General features: G+C 43.8%; 1 protein-coding gene across 1 annotated transcript; it reads left to right on the top strand.

The window, feature by feature from the left end:
* The first annotated feature begins 9,726 nt into the window (after positions 1-9,726).
* On the top strand, positions 9,727-16,648 carry LOC133949008 (fibroblast growth factor 6-like). Its single transcript, XM_062383128.1, has 3 exons — positions 9,727-10,564; positions 11,066-11,169; positions 13,247-16,648. Exons 1-3 carry the CDS (start codon positions 10,222-10,224, stop codon positions 13,421-13,423), a joined length of 624 nt encoding a protein of 207 aa, XP_062239112.1. The 5' UTR covers positions 9,727-10,221; the 3' UTR covers positions 13,424-16,648.
* The last annotated feature ends 932 nt before the right edge of the window (positions 16,649-17,580 follow it).

Below are 17,580 nucleotides of genomic sequence, written 5' to 3'. Positions count from 1 at the left end.
CAGCCGGGATATAAACAGCATCAAAGGGCCGACAATAATTCAGCTCTGCCACTTTTACACCGTGACACCATTCGAAATAGCTCGTGTGAGGCAGCATTGTTTCCTGCACTCCGGCGTGGCACTTGAAGGGCACACGGTAGCCGTCTCATTAGGGCGACCTTTGGACGGGGAGGTCACAGGCAAAAGGACGCGAGCACATGAGACCCCGGCCACTTGTGTCCCTCGTCGTGCCTGGGATGCACTGCGCTCGCCGCTGCCTCTGTTGTTGATGGATCAGATGGATCAGATTCTCTGTGGTGCATGTTTCCATTAAGTACACACACATACACACAAACACACTCACACATTCACACACACAGGCCTCTATAATGAGCGATAGGTTTCTGCATACTCGGTGTAGGGACGCTTTCTCCTTCACAAGGATCAGTGGACAGGAAATCTTTCTCATTCAGTAAAAACACTCAACTTTTCACAGTTAAAGGACTAAGAAGGAACGTGCCAGTGCACAGACACAATTGTGGAAATTCCCAGTTTCTCTCTGGCTAATGGTTCCATCCGTCATCAGATAATCTCCTGAGGTTATTGTGTTGTATTTTGATATTCCACTCAGACACACACACTACCTGCATTGCAGAGGATGACACCGTTGTCTTTAATAAGTTTAGCCGAGCACGTGCACACATCTTTTTGAATCCCATGAAACTAATGTGCTTTTGAAAACGTGCAATGCATAAATATATATCTTATTGTTATACATCGCACTTCTCACAAGTTTAGTAAAGTGGTATTGATCCCAGTCAGTGCCTGTGGCCCGATGCTGCAATGCAGTGAGTTATCCTTGGATGTCACTGGATGTCCTAACATGTGTTTGACACCAGAGGGCGATGTCAACATGTCAGAGGAGGAATGATGGGGACTCCACCTAGCTGCAGCTGGAGTCTTCTCTACACTGAGAATTAGATTTCATGTTCAAACTGAGCTTTTTCTGTCACGTTACAGAGAAATCGATTTCCTGATAACTGCGATGAACCACTAGACACAGCTTTTTATCCATTAGGGCATCGGAGGCCTGATCAGACAGGCTTTCAACCAATCAGCATTTTAATCCAATCAGCTAATCCATGAATTTGAAGTCTGTCCACCATCCTCCAGCTGTGAGATACTCTGGACACTTGTGCAAGACGATGTATCTGGATGAAATGATTGAATTTTTTCTAGTTTTGTTTTTCACTATTCACCAAATATTTGTCAATAATATCGTTTCATCCAGTTTCTAGAGCATCAAATAAACAATTAAAACCAAACCCGTCGGAAAAATAAACATAAGTGTCATGAGAACTACTTAAAATGAAAGGAACCATCTTAAATTTTCCCCCTCCATACTTTTTAGTTTGGTACGTGTCCCGTCTGCTAACATGGGGGAGGCAAGGGTTTAATGACCTCTACTGCAGCCAGCCACCAGGGGGCGACTGAGATGATTTGGCGTAATTTTTGTCTCTTCTTATAAGCAGTCTGTGGCACAGGATATATCCACTAACACACGTCATAAAATAAGTTTAATTAAATTGAATGCGTATATACTTTGTCAAATAAAATCTGTAAAGTTGAATAAAAGAATAACTGGATAACCAATCAGATCCAGCAGGGGTCGCTGCAACTTCAACTGAGTGTCTCATCAAATTGGTAAACAGACGATATTTATAAGCATTTCACATTCCCCCACTAACACACACAATCGTACAAGTCTACACACCACACACACACACTAACAGCTCAGTATCTCACCCAGAGACAGTTTGACAAGCAGACTGAAGGATCTGGGAATCGAACCTGCTCACTTCGACCCTTTGTACCAGTGCTGAAAGTCACATGCTGGTGCAGACTGCTTCCTGTTTGCCCTCTGACCTATGAGGGCTGTTTCATTTCAGGCCGAGCACCCAGCGGACCTGTTTGCTGTGATGAAACTAATCTTACTACAGTTATGTCAACTCAAAGTCTTGTGAGTCTCTGTGTCTCTGCAACGGGTCTCAGAGTTTGTTTAAAACAGAAACAGTGTCCGGGTAAATCACAAGTCGACAGTGATTCCTGCGGATCAGTCTTGAATATCATTTGTTATTAGTTGCTCTTCATGACGTGCCGGGAGCCAGAACCTTTGATCGACTCCTTGTGGGTTTAGATTTCATCCAGCAGGGGCCGTGACAAAAATAAATGATCTGATCTTTGTTGTACTGGCAGAGTGACAGCAGCTCGGACCAGGATGACTCACTCTCTGAGCAGCGAGCCATTCCTGACGCTCTCCCCCGACCCATCAGCCAAATTGTAGTGAGCCGACGCTCCTCGCTCGCCGCGGAGCAAGGTGGTCGCATCCTCGGGGCCCCGGCGGCACTCTTCACATCCCACAGGAGTGAGAACGTGCAAAGCAGTGAGCAAATGTGTTGGGAGAATTCCTGGCATTCTCCTGCCTGGTCCTGGTGGCCTGGCTCGGTGTTGGGTTCCTGGGAGAGAGGGAAGAGGAGCCAGGCGAGTCGGCTGCAGACTCAGCAGCTGACACCTCCTCTGATCTCTATCTCTTCCTCCAGCCATAAACCAAAGCGTCTGACTTTTCAGCATGGCCGCCACGTAAACAGAGCTGTCCTCGTGGCCTCAGGCGAGTCTGCCAGTTCTGGCCCTGAAGGAGCTCTGACCAAACCTCAGTTAATTTCACGTATCTGGAAAATTCACATCGCAGAAAATGTACTAATCGGGAACTTTCTAGAAAAACCTAAGAATCTCATCAGTTTTAACTCTACTTTTGGAGCTGTTTTCAAATATTAACCCTTTCTATGAAGAACCCAGCAGGAGATTCTCCTGGTCTGACGTGCCAGGAACGTTTTAGGAACATTCATGTTAGGGGGGGCGTCTGGAGCACACAGGAGGAAAAGTCCTATTCCAGCAAAATAAAGGGTTAGGGTTAGTCCTTAATGTCGGGACGAGAGATAAACCGATAAATGCAATTAACTCCTCTAGGAAACATAGGAATTGGCAGCACTGGGGTCAGCCGGTTTTCAGGAGTTCATGCTAAGGGTTTTGTGAATTGACAGTCGTGCTGAGCTCGGGCTCTTGGGTGTAACACAGGCTGACATGTGAGGCCCACAACCCTGTTGGATCGCGTCTCGTCGGAAGAGACGTTTAAGCATCTTTCAGTTCTCCAGGGGTGAGAACGTGATTACTGAGCTTAGCAGGAGGTCAATGGTCGTGACGGGAGTTTTGTGACGGGAAGTAAAACACATCCCTCAGAGTCATTCGTGGGTTTTTATCACTTGTTCCGAAGCAAAGGCCAAACAGTTTACCACAATGTTTTGTTCTTCTATCATTGTGTGATTTGAATAATGAAAAGTATGGCTCTTCTTTGAAGCTCCTTAAAGCAATAATTTAGTCAAATGAATTTGTTTTGGTCTGTCAACACGTGGGTGACATCAGACGGGACTTTGTTCTTGTCATTTGCATTTTATTTGTTGAAAAAGCCCCAGAACAGGATGTTAGACTGGTTCCCATTGTGCTGAAGGTCAGTCAGAGACCGAACGTTGGTAGAACGGTTTCACCACAAGCTCAACCAGTAGCTGCTCTGGAGCTTTGATCCACAAACAAAGGTTTCACAGGTTTTCTGACTTTTTCGCTCTGTAAAGAAGATTTGATCGCAACAGGAAATCCTAACAAAGTTGCACTATGCTATAAATAAGGATTCACGAATACCTGATATGTGGATTCTACAAGACTCAACCAGGTTTGTGTGTAAAGATGGACGACATGACTCCTGAAAAGAAAAGCCAAAGCATCTTGATCGCCCCCTGTTGGCTGGCTGCAGTAAGGGCCATAAACCCCACCTTCCACATGTTAATATGTTGGACAAATTTTTCTCTAGATGTTTTCTATCATTTGAATTATTGCTCATCACTCTTATCTTTGGTTTTAATTGGTTTTTGGATGCTAGGGGGTGATGAGTCATAGTTGACAGCTGACCCTGAATCTGCACAATGGCGTCGTTCATATCTGAGGAGTTTTGGCTTTGTTTCTGGGTGGTGAGAGGAGGTGGACACATGTTGTTCATCTTTACATACAGTCTATGGTCTATTATAAAGAAAACAGGAGGTGGGTAACCATCGACAAAGTGTATGTGTTACCATTTTTAACCAGTTTAAAGTCATTGTCCGGTTTGTCTGTAGCAAGAAACACCTTTTTTCCCACTGTCACTGCTCTATGACGTTGTGCTTGAAAACTGCTGTGTCACTGCCAGGGATTTGTAGCCAGCGTAAAAGTCACCTCTGCCTCGCTTCTTTTTCCCTCAGTCACTCTTCGCCCAATTTAGCAGCAGACACATCTTTCTCTGCAAGGTGCACAGGCTGTACCCTTGAACAGATATTTTTACCGGGAACACTTCCTCCCGACAGCCTGCACCTTGTCCTCCAGCCTCAAAGCTCCACAGAATGAGAATGAAAGAGGTCGAGCGGACCCGTCGCTCACCTCAGCCACAGTGCATATGTTCTACTATCATTGTGTGTGGGCGACTGTCAGGCTCCCTGTGGATTTGCTGCTTTTTTCCCTGTGTCACAAATTCTCAGAGCAGCAGAGAGGAGGGCAAACCCCAGTGCAGTTTGAGGCTGTGAATTATACATGAGCTTCTTCAGCAAAAAATCCTCCAGCTACTCTCAGGGCGGCCCTGGTACTATTTTACAAGCCCTGGTTCCGTTGGAGTGAAATACAATTATTTGGAACCAGTCAGCTCCTCTTCTCGATTCAATCAAAAATATTATATTTAAAAAAGCTTGTAATCCTCACATTTGAGAAACTGGAATTCTTTTGTTTTTCGTAGCAATGATTAATCAATTTTCAAAATAGCTGTCAGTCATTTTTGGGTCGGTTGATTAATTAAAGTCTCGGCTGTACTATCTCTAAACTGATGGTAGCATTTAGCTAAGAGCTCTGCTTTGCCAAAACACAAACCATAGACTGTAAATAAAAGATGGACAAAATAACGGCTCTCTAAAGTGAAGCCAAACCACCTTGATTGCCCCCCTGGTGGCTGGCTGCAGTATGGGTCCTAAACCACTCCTCCATGTTAGTGGATGGGACATGGATGATTGATAGCGGAGACTGCTGAGACGATTTTTTTCAGCGGGAGCTTGACACTGCGGCTGCGTCCCTTGATCGCTAAAAGCTAAAAGCTAAAAGCGCAAGATGGCGGCACCTGAATTTTGGCTGCATTTTTACAGAAAGGGAAGAAGTGGGGCTTTATGTCCATGGTGTAGCCTCACAGAGCTGCTTTCGTCATGTAGACTCTTATTTTATCTTACAAAACCTGTATTCCTCTGTGTATAAATAATAACTTTTCCATCCACTGCTGTGGTTCTGAAGCTTTAATCCCGTCTGTGTACGTGAAGGCCTGTGCAGCCCGGGCGTGTTGTCTCTGCGTTCACAGTTGGCCCGAGTGTTATTCGCCGTCTATGCCAACGATCCTGATGTCATTCCAGAGAAATCCCTCCCCCGTCTCCGGGTCCCCCCAGCTGTTGTTCCAATATCGTCTTTTAAACCCCATGTTAATAAAACAGTAATTGAAAGAGCTTTGCATCCTCCTGTATCCAGTTACTTACACTTTCGTAATAAAAGCTGTTTGTGAGGCTATTCCCCCCGGTGCATTGTCCTGATTGATGTGCATGTGTGGGTGTGCGTGCACTAAATAGATACTATAATTGCAACAGCTGACCTGACAATAGTGAACTGCAGATATTTCTCTCTTGCTCTCTGGTGTCTGCGTCGTCTAATTTAGCTCTAATGTATTCAGTGGAGGTGAGTCTATAGGCGAAATCCATGTGCACTGTTACGTGAGCAGGTTCCTTCTTCCTCCGACTGTTCCCTCGATACGTCAAACTTTCTCTCGCTACAGTCTAGAGCCAATTAGTCGATCGATTGTTGAGTAGCCTCAAAGTAAAATTTATCAGCAACTTTTTTGATAATCATCTGCAAACTTTATTCCTCAGTTTATACGACTCATCGTGATCATAAGAATTGGTGTGAAGTTGTGAAATATCTTCTGTGGCTTTGGAGAATCTTTTACAAATTTGGAAAGATCCCTTAACACCTTAAGGGAAATGCAAAATGTTGTGTTTTCAAGCTTGCCAAATAATTAGGGTTTGCCTCAGCTGCATCAGTTTTAACTGTTAACTTTATTAAAGTCTTAAATTCAATTACTTTAATCATTTTTTACTTTGTTTGTCAAGCATTTTATATAAACATGATTGTTTCAGCTTCAATTCAATTCAATATCTTTGGCTTTTGGACTTTTGGTTGGACGAAACAACACCATGATCTATTTTGGGATATACATCCATTTCTTTTTTCATGTTATAGGTCAATAATAAAGAAAATGATTGGATGGGACATGGATTGCATTAAAAATCAATATCAAATAACATTGATGAAGTAAAGAGATTTGCAGGGTTTTACGTGGATGAGGGTCTTGTTTCTTATTTCTCTGTATAATTGTAACCAAATCACATAAATACACTTGTTATGTCGACAACTAATAAATATTTGAGGATCTTCTCGTACTTTTCTGTCAAAGTGCATTTTATGTGATGTTTGCGCAGTCGAAAGGTTTTATGAGCAAACAGCAGCCTCAGCGTCGGGCCAGCACCAGAGTATTATCTGAATTAATCTGAGGAGCATAGAAGCCACTGATTAACGGTGCCCGCTCTGCATTGATTAAAGTTTCCCTCTGTCAATAACCCCGTAGTTTTGTCTATTCAGGCTATTGGTTGCCATTGGTTTGCACAGTCATGTGCTGACACAGCAACTCAAGAGGCTGTCTCATTAATTTGCGAATCACTCAGGTCCAGTCCGTCTACTCCTGTGGGAACAAAGGACCTAGATTTTTTCTTTCATTGTATTCCTTCAGGGATGATTCAGAGGAATGAAGAACTGCAGCATGTAAAATGAAATAAAAATAACAGAGTTTGAATCATAGGATTTTTCTAAAAAGGGTGAAGCAGAAGAAAGGACATGAAAATATCATTATTCTAGAAACTAAAACCGATGTTTGTATGTTACCATGTCTGTTCATAGACTGTAATCATAGTTTTTCCTAGTGATGGATGAAGTAGAAGGATTATTTACTTTAGTATTAGATTATCAATATTCTTAATTATTATATTCTAATTGTACTTCAGTGTAGTAACTGCGTAAATATACTCGCTTTCAACCACAGATCAATATTTTACAGAAGTGTTTTGACTGAATATTTACTTTCTAAAAAATATCTTGAACCCAGAATAATTTAAATAGTCATGTAGATTTAGCCTGAATGTGTTAAATATAGAAATATATATATATATACTTATAGTGTATTAGAATACTGTATATGTTTGCTATATAACATGCACATCAAATAACTTTGGAAAAGATACATTTGGAAATATTGAAATTAATCTCTGTATTATAAGATATATATGAAATGTGTTGTTTGTTTGTTGTTGTCTTGCCTCTCCGCTGTTGTTTATCAGCAACAAGACCTCTCCGGTTGCTAAGGTGGGCCTAAGGCTCCCTGTTAGCCGACAGCACCTCAGGCCCCAGAGCCCGGTGCTCTGTGACGCACTGGGAAATCCCCCGAGCCTCTGCCACCTCCCAGCACCCTGCACCGTGCAAACAGGGATGGAAAGGTGGGGGGGGGGGGGGGTCAATATTTTGAGATAAATAACTGCAGCTCAATGTTAACATGATCAGAAACATGTCGTGTTTTCTGCTGACAAGTCAAAATGTCTGCTGTGATAAACACATCTAGGTAGCAGACAAACATTTAATAAGTGGTTTATAATAACCAAGATAAACAATAGAATGAACAATTAAAAATATAACAAAGGTTTTAAATCGTGTGTTTGTCATTCTCATCTCATAAAGAGTATTAAACCACAACCTTCACTTAGGACCAAATATCTGTCTTTAAATTTTAAATAATTGATAATGTGATAATTTTCGTGATATTTATCATGATCAACTAATGATTTTTTATTTTTTTATATTTGATATATTATCATATTTATTGGGGAAATATGCTTTTAAAGCTAAATAAAGCAAACATGCCAAATAAAACAAAAACAAACTGCAGGTCTTTTTCCTTCACTGCTTCACTCTGCTCTCAGTTTAATAACAACGCCATGTGATTTAATTCATGCAGGTTATATTTTTCATATTAGTTGCTGGGTGAGTTACTGCAATAATAACGCGCAATCTGACCAGGCAAAATATTTGGTTGTGTAAACTTCCTGAACAAACAGCTAAGGACGTGTCACACAGGATTGTCCTTCGCTCTCCTGTGACTGGCTGTGACTGTTTTTACACCTTCCTTCTAAATAAGGCAGCAGGCTGCCAGGACATATGACCAGCGTCCCGATTTGGGTTCTGGACACAGTATCCATCCATCCATCCCATGGTTGCTCAACACCAATGAAAGTCAAACACACACACACACACACACACACACACACACACACACACACACACACACACACACACACACACACACACACACACACACACACACACACACACACACACACACACACACACACACACACACACACACACACACACACACACACACACACACACACACCCTCCCACCCTCCCTCCCTCCCTCCCTCCCTCCCTCCCCTCCTGCAGGTCTCCCATGTGAGAGAGGGCTGGTGTCAGGTCAGCCATAATTAGCTGGAGGAAGACCAAGAAAATGGGTTAGTTTACCTTCAAAATAAAAGCAGCAATTAAAAGACTTAGATTAGATATGACACGCAGTTCCGCTGAGATTAGATTCCGTGTTTATTAATGAACTATAATATATTATAATAAGTGTGATGAAAATGACTCTCTGGAGAGACCAGTGTTGACATTGGAAATTTGTTTCCTCAATTCGTAAACGCCAATTTTAAATTTAGACCCATCTCCTACCATAAACCCTGTCTGAAAGTCCATCATGTCTTCAGGTGTCCTATTTTCAACTGTCAAAAAGTCAGATTTGCAGCTTGAACCTGCAAATACATGCTTGATGATGAATAGATGTTTTTGATGAATTAGCTGATCATCTGAATTTTAGTTCAAATTGTACAAAACAAATCTTGTGCTTGTCGAAAAATGTAAATCCTAATTTATTAATCTGAACTTTAGCTAAACGTTAGGATTCACTTGTATGTGCCAGTGATCAGTGGGAAATCATACATCTAAAGTATATTGGAAGGTGATAAGAACAATTTCATTACTTCTCTGTACAGATCCATGGATTTTAGTTGAGATTTGGTGTTTTTGAATTTAAATATTGTTAAGTTTCTTCTTTGCTGTAAGTATTTTAAATATTCTCGCAAATACAATCTAGACATGTGTTAATTATTTAGTTAAGACAAGGTCATTGCTTGTCAATGTTTATTTATCTGAAATATTAACTAGAATATATTGCTGGTTTATTGATTATCCTAAATGGATGGACTGGAGATATTCAGAGTTCTGATGGATGGTATTTATGGCGAGGCCTTAAAATATGCTCAAGGTTATTTTCAAACCAGTGGAACCGTTTCATGTTGACTTTGCTTTGACCTGATATATATCATTCAGATTTTCCTCAATTTGACACTTTATCTCATTGAGTTCGGAGGTTTGTGGAGATGTGGTGACGCAGGGACTCCCCAGGATGAGGGTTTTATTTTGAAATCAACCACAGGAAACATGTCTCCTCATTGTGCGCAGCTTCTCCTGACACCGATGTGAAGGTGCAGCACTCCCCATCATTCCAGTCAGAACTGCTGCTGCTGCTGCCGGGGTCCTCTCTCTCCTCCTCCTCCCATCCCCTGCCTCTGATGGGGGTGCGCAGCGGTGAAGTCACAGTGATGTCATGGTAGGATGTGGGAGTCGGGGGCAAGGTGAGCTGGTTTTGCGGTGAGTGGTGTCCCCCCTCCTCCACAGCCAGCGTTTGCCTGTAGAGAGGCGCGGAGCGGCGAAAGATGATCATCGTCACCGGCACCAATTCAAGCTCCGACGCGCTCAGTCCCTCTCCTCCTGCTCACATCCCGGGCTATGGGGCCTCGGTCTGCCTCCATCCCACAACACGCCTTCAGCACCGCCACCACCATGCCAAAGGACAGGAAATAAGAAGAGTTGCGTTTCTAGGGCAGGTAACTTTGACCACGTGCCCCGAAGGTGAACCGGATGGCCATTGCGCAAAGGTGCCACTCCAGCATGTCCAGCGGGGCCAGGGCGCACTGGACGCTGCCGGCGCTTCTTGTACTGTGGACTTCTCTCTGCGGGATCGCCTCGTCGTACCCGATTCCCAGCAGGACTAACGCCACTTTGCTGGAGAAGAAGTGGGAGACGCTCTTCTCCCGCTCCTACCTGGGTATAGCCGGGGGGAAATCGGAGCTCAACTGGGAGAGTGACTATTTGCAGGGCATCAAGAGAGTGCGGCGGCTCTACTGCAACGTGGGCATTGGGTTTCACCTGCAGGTGCTCCCGGACGGCAGGATAAGCGGTGCGCACAGTGAGAACCAATACAGTGAGTTGCATCCCGGAAAGCACGGCTGGAGGAAACCAATGCGCAGCAGGGAGCGTAAAAGTTTCTCCCCCTGCATGATATGTAATATAAGAGGTGTGGAAGTTTCCGAAAGCAAAAAGTCACATGCGTGCAGAGAGAAACATCCTCCCAAACCAAAAACATGACATGAATGCCCTGGAAGCAGTTCAGACGCACGCTTATTTTTACCCTGCAGCAGGACGCACGCACATACACGCACACAAACACTTGCACACACACACACACGCACACACAGTCATGCACATAGAGAGGGAGCTCCGTGATGTCTAAAACGCATGGATCAGGGCTGATGGTGCACATCATCCCGGCGCAGTGCACCTGCAAGGTTACACCCATCACTGCTGCAGAGGCCAGTACCACCGGCGCAGTGTGCGACTCTGTATCTCTGCTGTGCGTGTGCGTCAGTGTGTGTGTCTGTGTGTGTGCGTGTGTGTTTCCCTCATAACCTCCTGTTTCCTTCAGGTCTGATAGAAATCTCCACCGTGGACCGAGGAGTCATCAGCATGTTCGGAGTGAGGAGTCAGCTGTTTGTCGCAATGAACAGCAGAGGAAGGTTATACGGAACGGTACGTATGTGCGCAACTCTACACACACACACTCACTCTCATGCACACACGCGCGCCCACACACTGCTGAGTGTAAGACGAGTTCATGTGGCCGCTGCATCCTCGGGTTTATGAGCACTGTTGTGTTATTAATATTTCCTGATGATGGGGGGTTTCACACGGAGTCCCAATTAGAGGATGAATCAGCGCCAACATCTTCTTCTCTATGTCAGTGCCACACTGAACAAGTAATCCATTACCCCGTTACAAGTACAGGCCACGCATTCACATTTAAGTAGAAGTGCTACCGACAAAAGTAATCTAAGTAACTTAGGTAAATGGCCCATATAGCACAAAGCCTATTGAAATATAATATATGACTGTGGTTACTGCTGCTGGTGGAGACAGAGCTAAATAGTTACTGTAGTTACTGTAGTAACTCGTAACTATCGCTATAGCTATCAACTGTAGTGTAGTAACAAGAACTACACAATAGCTAGTAACTATACTCTAGAAACTATTGGAATAGCTAGTAACTACACTGTAGCAACTATTTGTGCAACTAATAACTATACTGTAGTAATTGGCTACCATCCCTATAGCTAACAATATACCACAGTAACAAGTGACTATTGCTATAGCTAGTAACTATATTGTAGTAACAAGTAAATATTGCCGTCTATAGTGGTGTATTTCTCTCGTAGATGGAGTAAATCACAACTATAAAGTAGCATAAAATGGAAATACTCAAAGTAAAAGTGGCTAAATGTTTTACTCATGTACTGTAGTTGAATAAAAAACAATTCTTTATTACTTCCCAGCCACCGGAGTCTGTAAATCTTAATATGTGATTTATTCCTCATAATGTTCATCGAAGCAGATGATGAACTTTGCCCTGCAGTCAACACAACACCCGCAACATGTAGTCATCAGTCAACATGAGAGTCTGAATTCTCATTCTAACAAACGACAGCACACGTCGTCTAAATACACTATCAGTCGGTTTTCAGGAAGATTTAAAAGTAAAACCTGATTTAAAAAAAAAATGTCTGAATGTTATAAAATACCTGACCTTGACGTGAAGGGTTAAAAGCTGCCCTGCTGAATTTGTAATGATCCTTTCAGTGTCATTAAAACAGACAAATATTGAACTTGTTGTTGAAGAAACTAAAGCAAAGAGGAAATTCTTCTAAAATATGAATATAAATTAAATTTGACCTTCTCACTTTTATTATTACCTCGCTCCGAGTACCAAACTGAAATCTTGATCAGAATCAAACTCAAATCATGTTTCTATGCTTCTTTCTGTTCAATTGATAAATATATTCCTTTTATAGGTATGTAACAGAAAGAGCAACTACTTTTACACAGGTATTTGCTCATTTTGAGGTACTTGTACTTGAGTAACTCCAGTTTATGCTACTTTCTACTTGTACTGTACCATATTTTAGAGGCAAATTCACTTTTTACTTCGTTCATATCCGATGTTTGCTTAATTTACCAGATCAATTTGTTATTACTTACTATAACCAACTCATAAATTCTGTATTATAGAATAAGCTCCTCAGCAGTATATAACTACAATTAGCCTCCTTTATACCAGATGCAAAGTGATGTATATGATTCTGTATTTTTACTTTTGAAATCAAAGGTATATTTTGATGTTAACACATATCTACTTTTCATAAACCTTTCGAAACATGCTATTGTCCCTTTAACATTAAGAACTTTAAGGAATTTCGACTCAACCATAATGTAAATCTAATCTCACTTAGCATTGACTACCTGCTTATCTATGTGCGTTTGTCCTTTAAATTCATATTTGAGGTTATTAAGGGTGATTTTACGAGTCGAGCGTTAACAGCGGGGAGACGAGTATCTGCTTTTCAAGGGTTTTGCAACAACATGCCTCCTCCTCCAGTTTCCCTCAAAGCCTTCTATAACCGTCTGTTTGCCTCAGTAAAGGTCACGTGCGCAGACGACGTGCACGATGACGTGATGTCCGTCCGGCGTCTGTCAGGAGATTTATTGACTTCTCTCATTTGTCCATTTGTCTGATTGTTCGGGGGGGGATGGGACTCTTTTTTTGTCTTTTCAGAGAGTCTTCGCGGACGAGTGCAAGTTCAAGGAGACCCTGCTGCCCAACAACTACAACGCCTACGAGTCTTTCGTTTACAAGGGCTTCTACGTGGCCCTCAGCAAGCATGGCCGCGTAAAGAGGGGCAACAGGGCCACCACCGCCTCGACCGTCACACACTTCCTCCCGCGGCTATGAGAGAAACTGGCAATAACTCTGTAATTTGCACATGTGGATGTTCTTCCAGGTAAAACAGAAATGAATAGTCACGATATACACACCAATGGACTGCGTAAGAAAACACAAATATTTATTCTGTTTATATATATGTATATTTGGATAGCTATCTTTGTATATGTATGCCATACTGTGCTGCTTATTGTTTTTACGGCCGGGGGCGGGTCGGCGCCTCGGGCCTGTCTCACTTTACCTTGGTGCTTGCTGTAACTGAACTATGTGTCACTTCCTTTTTTGAGATGGAGGATGAGCGACATCCTGAGCCTTTAAGGAGTGAAATGAACACGTTTTATTACCTCAAAGAACCACGTCACTATACATTTAAAGGGATGCATGGACTTCCGCCCGAATATCTGCTACGTTTCATCGTTTCGATCGAACCTGCGAGTGCTTGAAGGCAGCGGGGGAAAACTTAAATGCACTACCTTTGCTGCACGATTTTAAAGGTGCCTTGGTGTTCCCACTTGTGGCCCCCTTCAGCTTGCATGTAAGAGACACCCGCTGGAGTCAGAAATAGGGCTGACGCTCCGGAGAGGGCCTCAGGAGGGGAGGGTTGGGGGGGGGGTTGACTATCTGGTTTATTTTCTTTTCTGTAATTAGATCGATTAAGTAATATACAATCTGTGGCGGAGACCAGAGAGTGGTCGGCCATGGCGGCTGGCGCGAGGCCACGAGTTTGACTGGATGGCATTGCCAGCAAATACACAGGGTTGGAATACATATCTATCTGAGCATGGAGAACGTTTTTTACTCTTTTGGTTTGGACCGGGCCTTGCATCTGCACAGGAATCAGGCGAGCGGATGGAGCACACTGTAGAGAGACGTGTCCGCACATTGTCCTGGACGGAGCTCCTTCAGCAGAGTGGGTTGCTTCAGCTGCTGTTTGAAAACAATGTCCTCTGTCCGTCCGTGAAACCAATGACAAAATGTAAATAGCTGCAAATGTAATGAAGAAGAAATCAGGAGCTTTTTAACGCTGCTTTGTTGCAGTCGCCCGAACGAGGCAAAGAGAAAGAGTCCAGGTTGCACATGAGCCGTCGATGATGGTGCCTCCATGTTTCTTTTTTTTTGTGAGAATCTGTTTCTTTCCCTCACGTTGCGGTTGTGTGTTCGGGGGGAGTGTGTGTGCGCGCCCCGGGGCCGTGTCCCCTCCTCGTGGCTGTGCTCTGCAGCAGCACTGCAGTGGCGGCGAGGTGTCGGGAGCTGGAGGCAGATAGTTATTAATGCAATTACAGATGAGCCAAGCACGTGGCCCCGAAAGGACTCAAGGACAGTGCAGTCGGTGGAGTGGCTGCTCCCTGGAGGATGTGTCACATTTTAGCGGGTGGAAACACTGGCATCGGAAAGTTGCTACATCCCAGCATCTTCTTCACGTACAAATCGTGGAGGTGCACATGTGATCAGCTCGTTTCCAAAGCTGACGCTGTACCTCTCTTTGCAGACTCGCTGTCGGCACGTGGACCCGTTTCAAACTTGTTTTCTGGCTTTGCGTCACTTCTGAGAATCTTAACGCGTGCATGTTCCCTTGAAGTTTCTGCAGCTGTTTACTTTTAACACTGGAGGGCTGCTCCACCATCTGCCTCCATCCGTTCATGTGTCGAAAGAGGAAGCAGCGCCGTTTAAATCCAGGAAAGACGTATGAGAGGGGAGGCGGCTGCTGTGTTTGTTGTTCGTCAGACCCCCCTGCAGGAATGACAGCCAGCCCCCACCAACCACCACCTTTGGAGCGCCATTGCCCCCCCGATCACCATCCACCACCCACCTCAGCTCTTCCCCCCTCGCCACGGCGCTCGCCCGCTGCAGGCAGGGACCTTTGGATTCCTGCTGTAACCCAGGAGCTTCCTCCTCTCCTTTCAGCCTTTTTTAGTTCAAGGTCAGAGTCACGGACCAGCCTTGGCCAGCCGGGGTGCTCAGCTATATGGGTCGGACTGTTTCCGTGAAACAGAGACACTGAGTGCATAAACTAACTTTATTTTATGCTTTAACAGATTAGAAATGATTGAAGAGCTGGGTTTCTATTGGACAGGTTGAAAAACCCGGCTCTTGCGGTTCCCTGCTTGAATATCCCTGAACCAGTCCTGCTCCTCTCTCTTACTTTAAGAGCGCCACCTCTTTAAAATGCAGCTCCACGACATGCCCCCCCCCCCCCCACGCCCCCCACCCTCCCCTTTCCAAGTACTTGCATTGGGATATTTCTGGGGAGGGGACATCTGCAGAGTTAATGCAGTGTGCGAGGAGCAGGCAGAGTCGTGCAGAGCCTCACCTCTGCTGCTGCAACTCCAGTCCTGCAGGGCCGCTCCCTGGCCATCCTCAGGACGAGCCCTCTGCTGCTGCTGCTGAGTACCGACCCCGACATCTCCCATCACCTCCTCAACCAGTATCACCCGCTGCTCTACTGTTGTCTGCGACGCACAGACACACATAACAGTATTCGTCCCAGTGATAAATCTCCTCTTTCCATTCGCGAGTGCTGAGACCACGATGCTGAGGAAGTAGAACTGAAAAGACTTGTTGCTGTTGTAGATGAGGCTGCATGCAGAGGCACTGATGTACCTAAGAGGTGGGGAAGTCAATGGTGGCACTCGCTATCCACCTCACTGTCAACGTGTCTGACGTCTCTCGTAGCACCTTATTAACCACATCTCCATTATATAATCTCACGTGGAGACTAAGTGAGTTTTCTCACTCATATCAGAGCTGGATCCTAAACGAGTGATGGGTCGTGTCTAAATAAAGAAAACGCTTCACCTTTCAGCTTTGACCAAAAGGAATCTTATCCAGATTGATCTTTTCTTTCCATCGCTTTAATCAAATTTAACTTCATTCAAGACGAGGAATCATTTCTTTTAAATAATGTTTAATGTCCTATAAGCATGTCTGGGTCGCGAGCTTGATTAGGGCTGTGTGCTTCATGTGTTTATTTTTTATTTTTAATTCCTGCTCTGAAAGTAGTGAGCCTCCACTCTATTCCTCTCATCTCTGCTCTCATATACCTCACCTCCTGCCTTAGTTTTGGTTTGCTAATGACTGTAAATGATGAAGAAACAACCTCCTGTCACTTGTTTCTGAAAACAGACAATGCTAAGTAAGGATATTAAAGTTTTTTCCTTTTATTTTTGTACGTATGTGCTGTGCACAGCAGTCTACTGTATTCCTGAGATACCAATAAAGGTTTGATTTTTTAAATGGTTGCTGGTTAAGTGTTATTACGGGATGAAAATACTCCTGTCTATCGATTACATGTAAGAAAAGGCAAAGGTTAAAGTGCTTGTGCAGAAATATGCGAGTCATATTACTGTAGCCGACATTATTAGATTGCTAAAACAATATTTCCCTCTAATCAGAGTAAAAGTATAACGATTTACAGAGTAGAAATACTTGAGTATAGCAGGAAGTACGTGTACTTTAGTGCATTACTGATGTATAAATGTACTCAGTTACTTCCCAACACTACAGCAAATGTGAAAATATGTAATTGCTCTAAATTAACTTGTTTTCCTACAACTGGACAGTTTCAAGAGAAGCTTTTGAAATGTAATTTATAAGGGTTCACAGTTAAATGTGATTTTTAACTCCAGCATCCAACTCTCAGCCTGACGCACTGTAACTTTCCAGGAAGTCAGTAAAAACTACATTAAGTGAGAGAGTGGCTCCCTCTGCTGGTGAAGAGCGGGGATGTGGAGTTGGGCAGGTGCGTAAAAGCAGACAAACTCCACACTGTGACTCCAAGTTCAGCTCGTAGTGAAAAAGTTTGATGTGACGATTAACTTCCTCAGTAAAATCTGAATTTGCACAAACTGCAAAAATCAGTTGAGCTCATAAACACATAAAATGACCCTGATTTGATTAACAGGTCGTTTTTATAGGTTAATATTCCTGTTTATTTTGTATTGCCTAATTCAAAAATAACCGGACTTTGGAGTATTTGGTCTAAGGTTTAAGGTGGACCAGTCCAGACGTGCCTCCTAAAATAAGCCTCCTGTTGTGTGACCAGAGCACCGGGATAAACAGACAGAGGTGGAAGTGCCCTTCCGCTGCAGCAAACCCGCACATCTGCTTTGGGGGCGAGCTTCTTTTTTTGTTTTTTACGCAAAGGATGTGAGCAGGAGTGGCACTCG

Source organism: Platichthys flesus, chromosome 23, assembly GCF_949316205.1.
Source record: "Platichthys flesus chromosome 23, fPlaFle2.1, whole genome shotgun sequence".
Taxonomy (NCBI): Eukaryota; Metazoa; Chordata; class Actinopteri; order Pleuronectiformes; family Pleuronectidae; genus Platichthys; species Platichthys flesus.
The sequence above is the reverse complement of the archived record's forward strand: the minus strand, read 5'-3'. Positions and strand labels throughout refer to the sequence as shown.

Coding starts and splice junctions, on each gene's coding strand:
- LOC133949008 (XM_062383128.1), top strand. CDS start 10,222: ATGGCCATTGCGCAAAGGTGCCACTCCAGCATGTCCAGCGGGGCCAGG. Junction 10,565..11,065: donor GCACAGTGAGAACCAATACA/GTGAGTTGCATC, acceptor TGTTTCCTTCAG/GTCTGATAGAAATCTCCACC. Junction 11,170..13,246: donor GAGGAAGGTTATACGGAACG/GTACGTATGTGC, acceptor TTGTCTTTTCAG/AGAGTCTTCGCGGACGAGTG.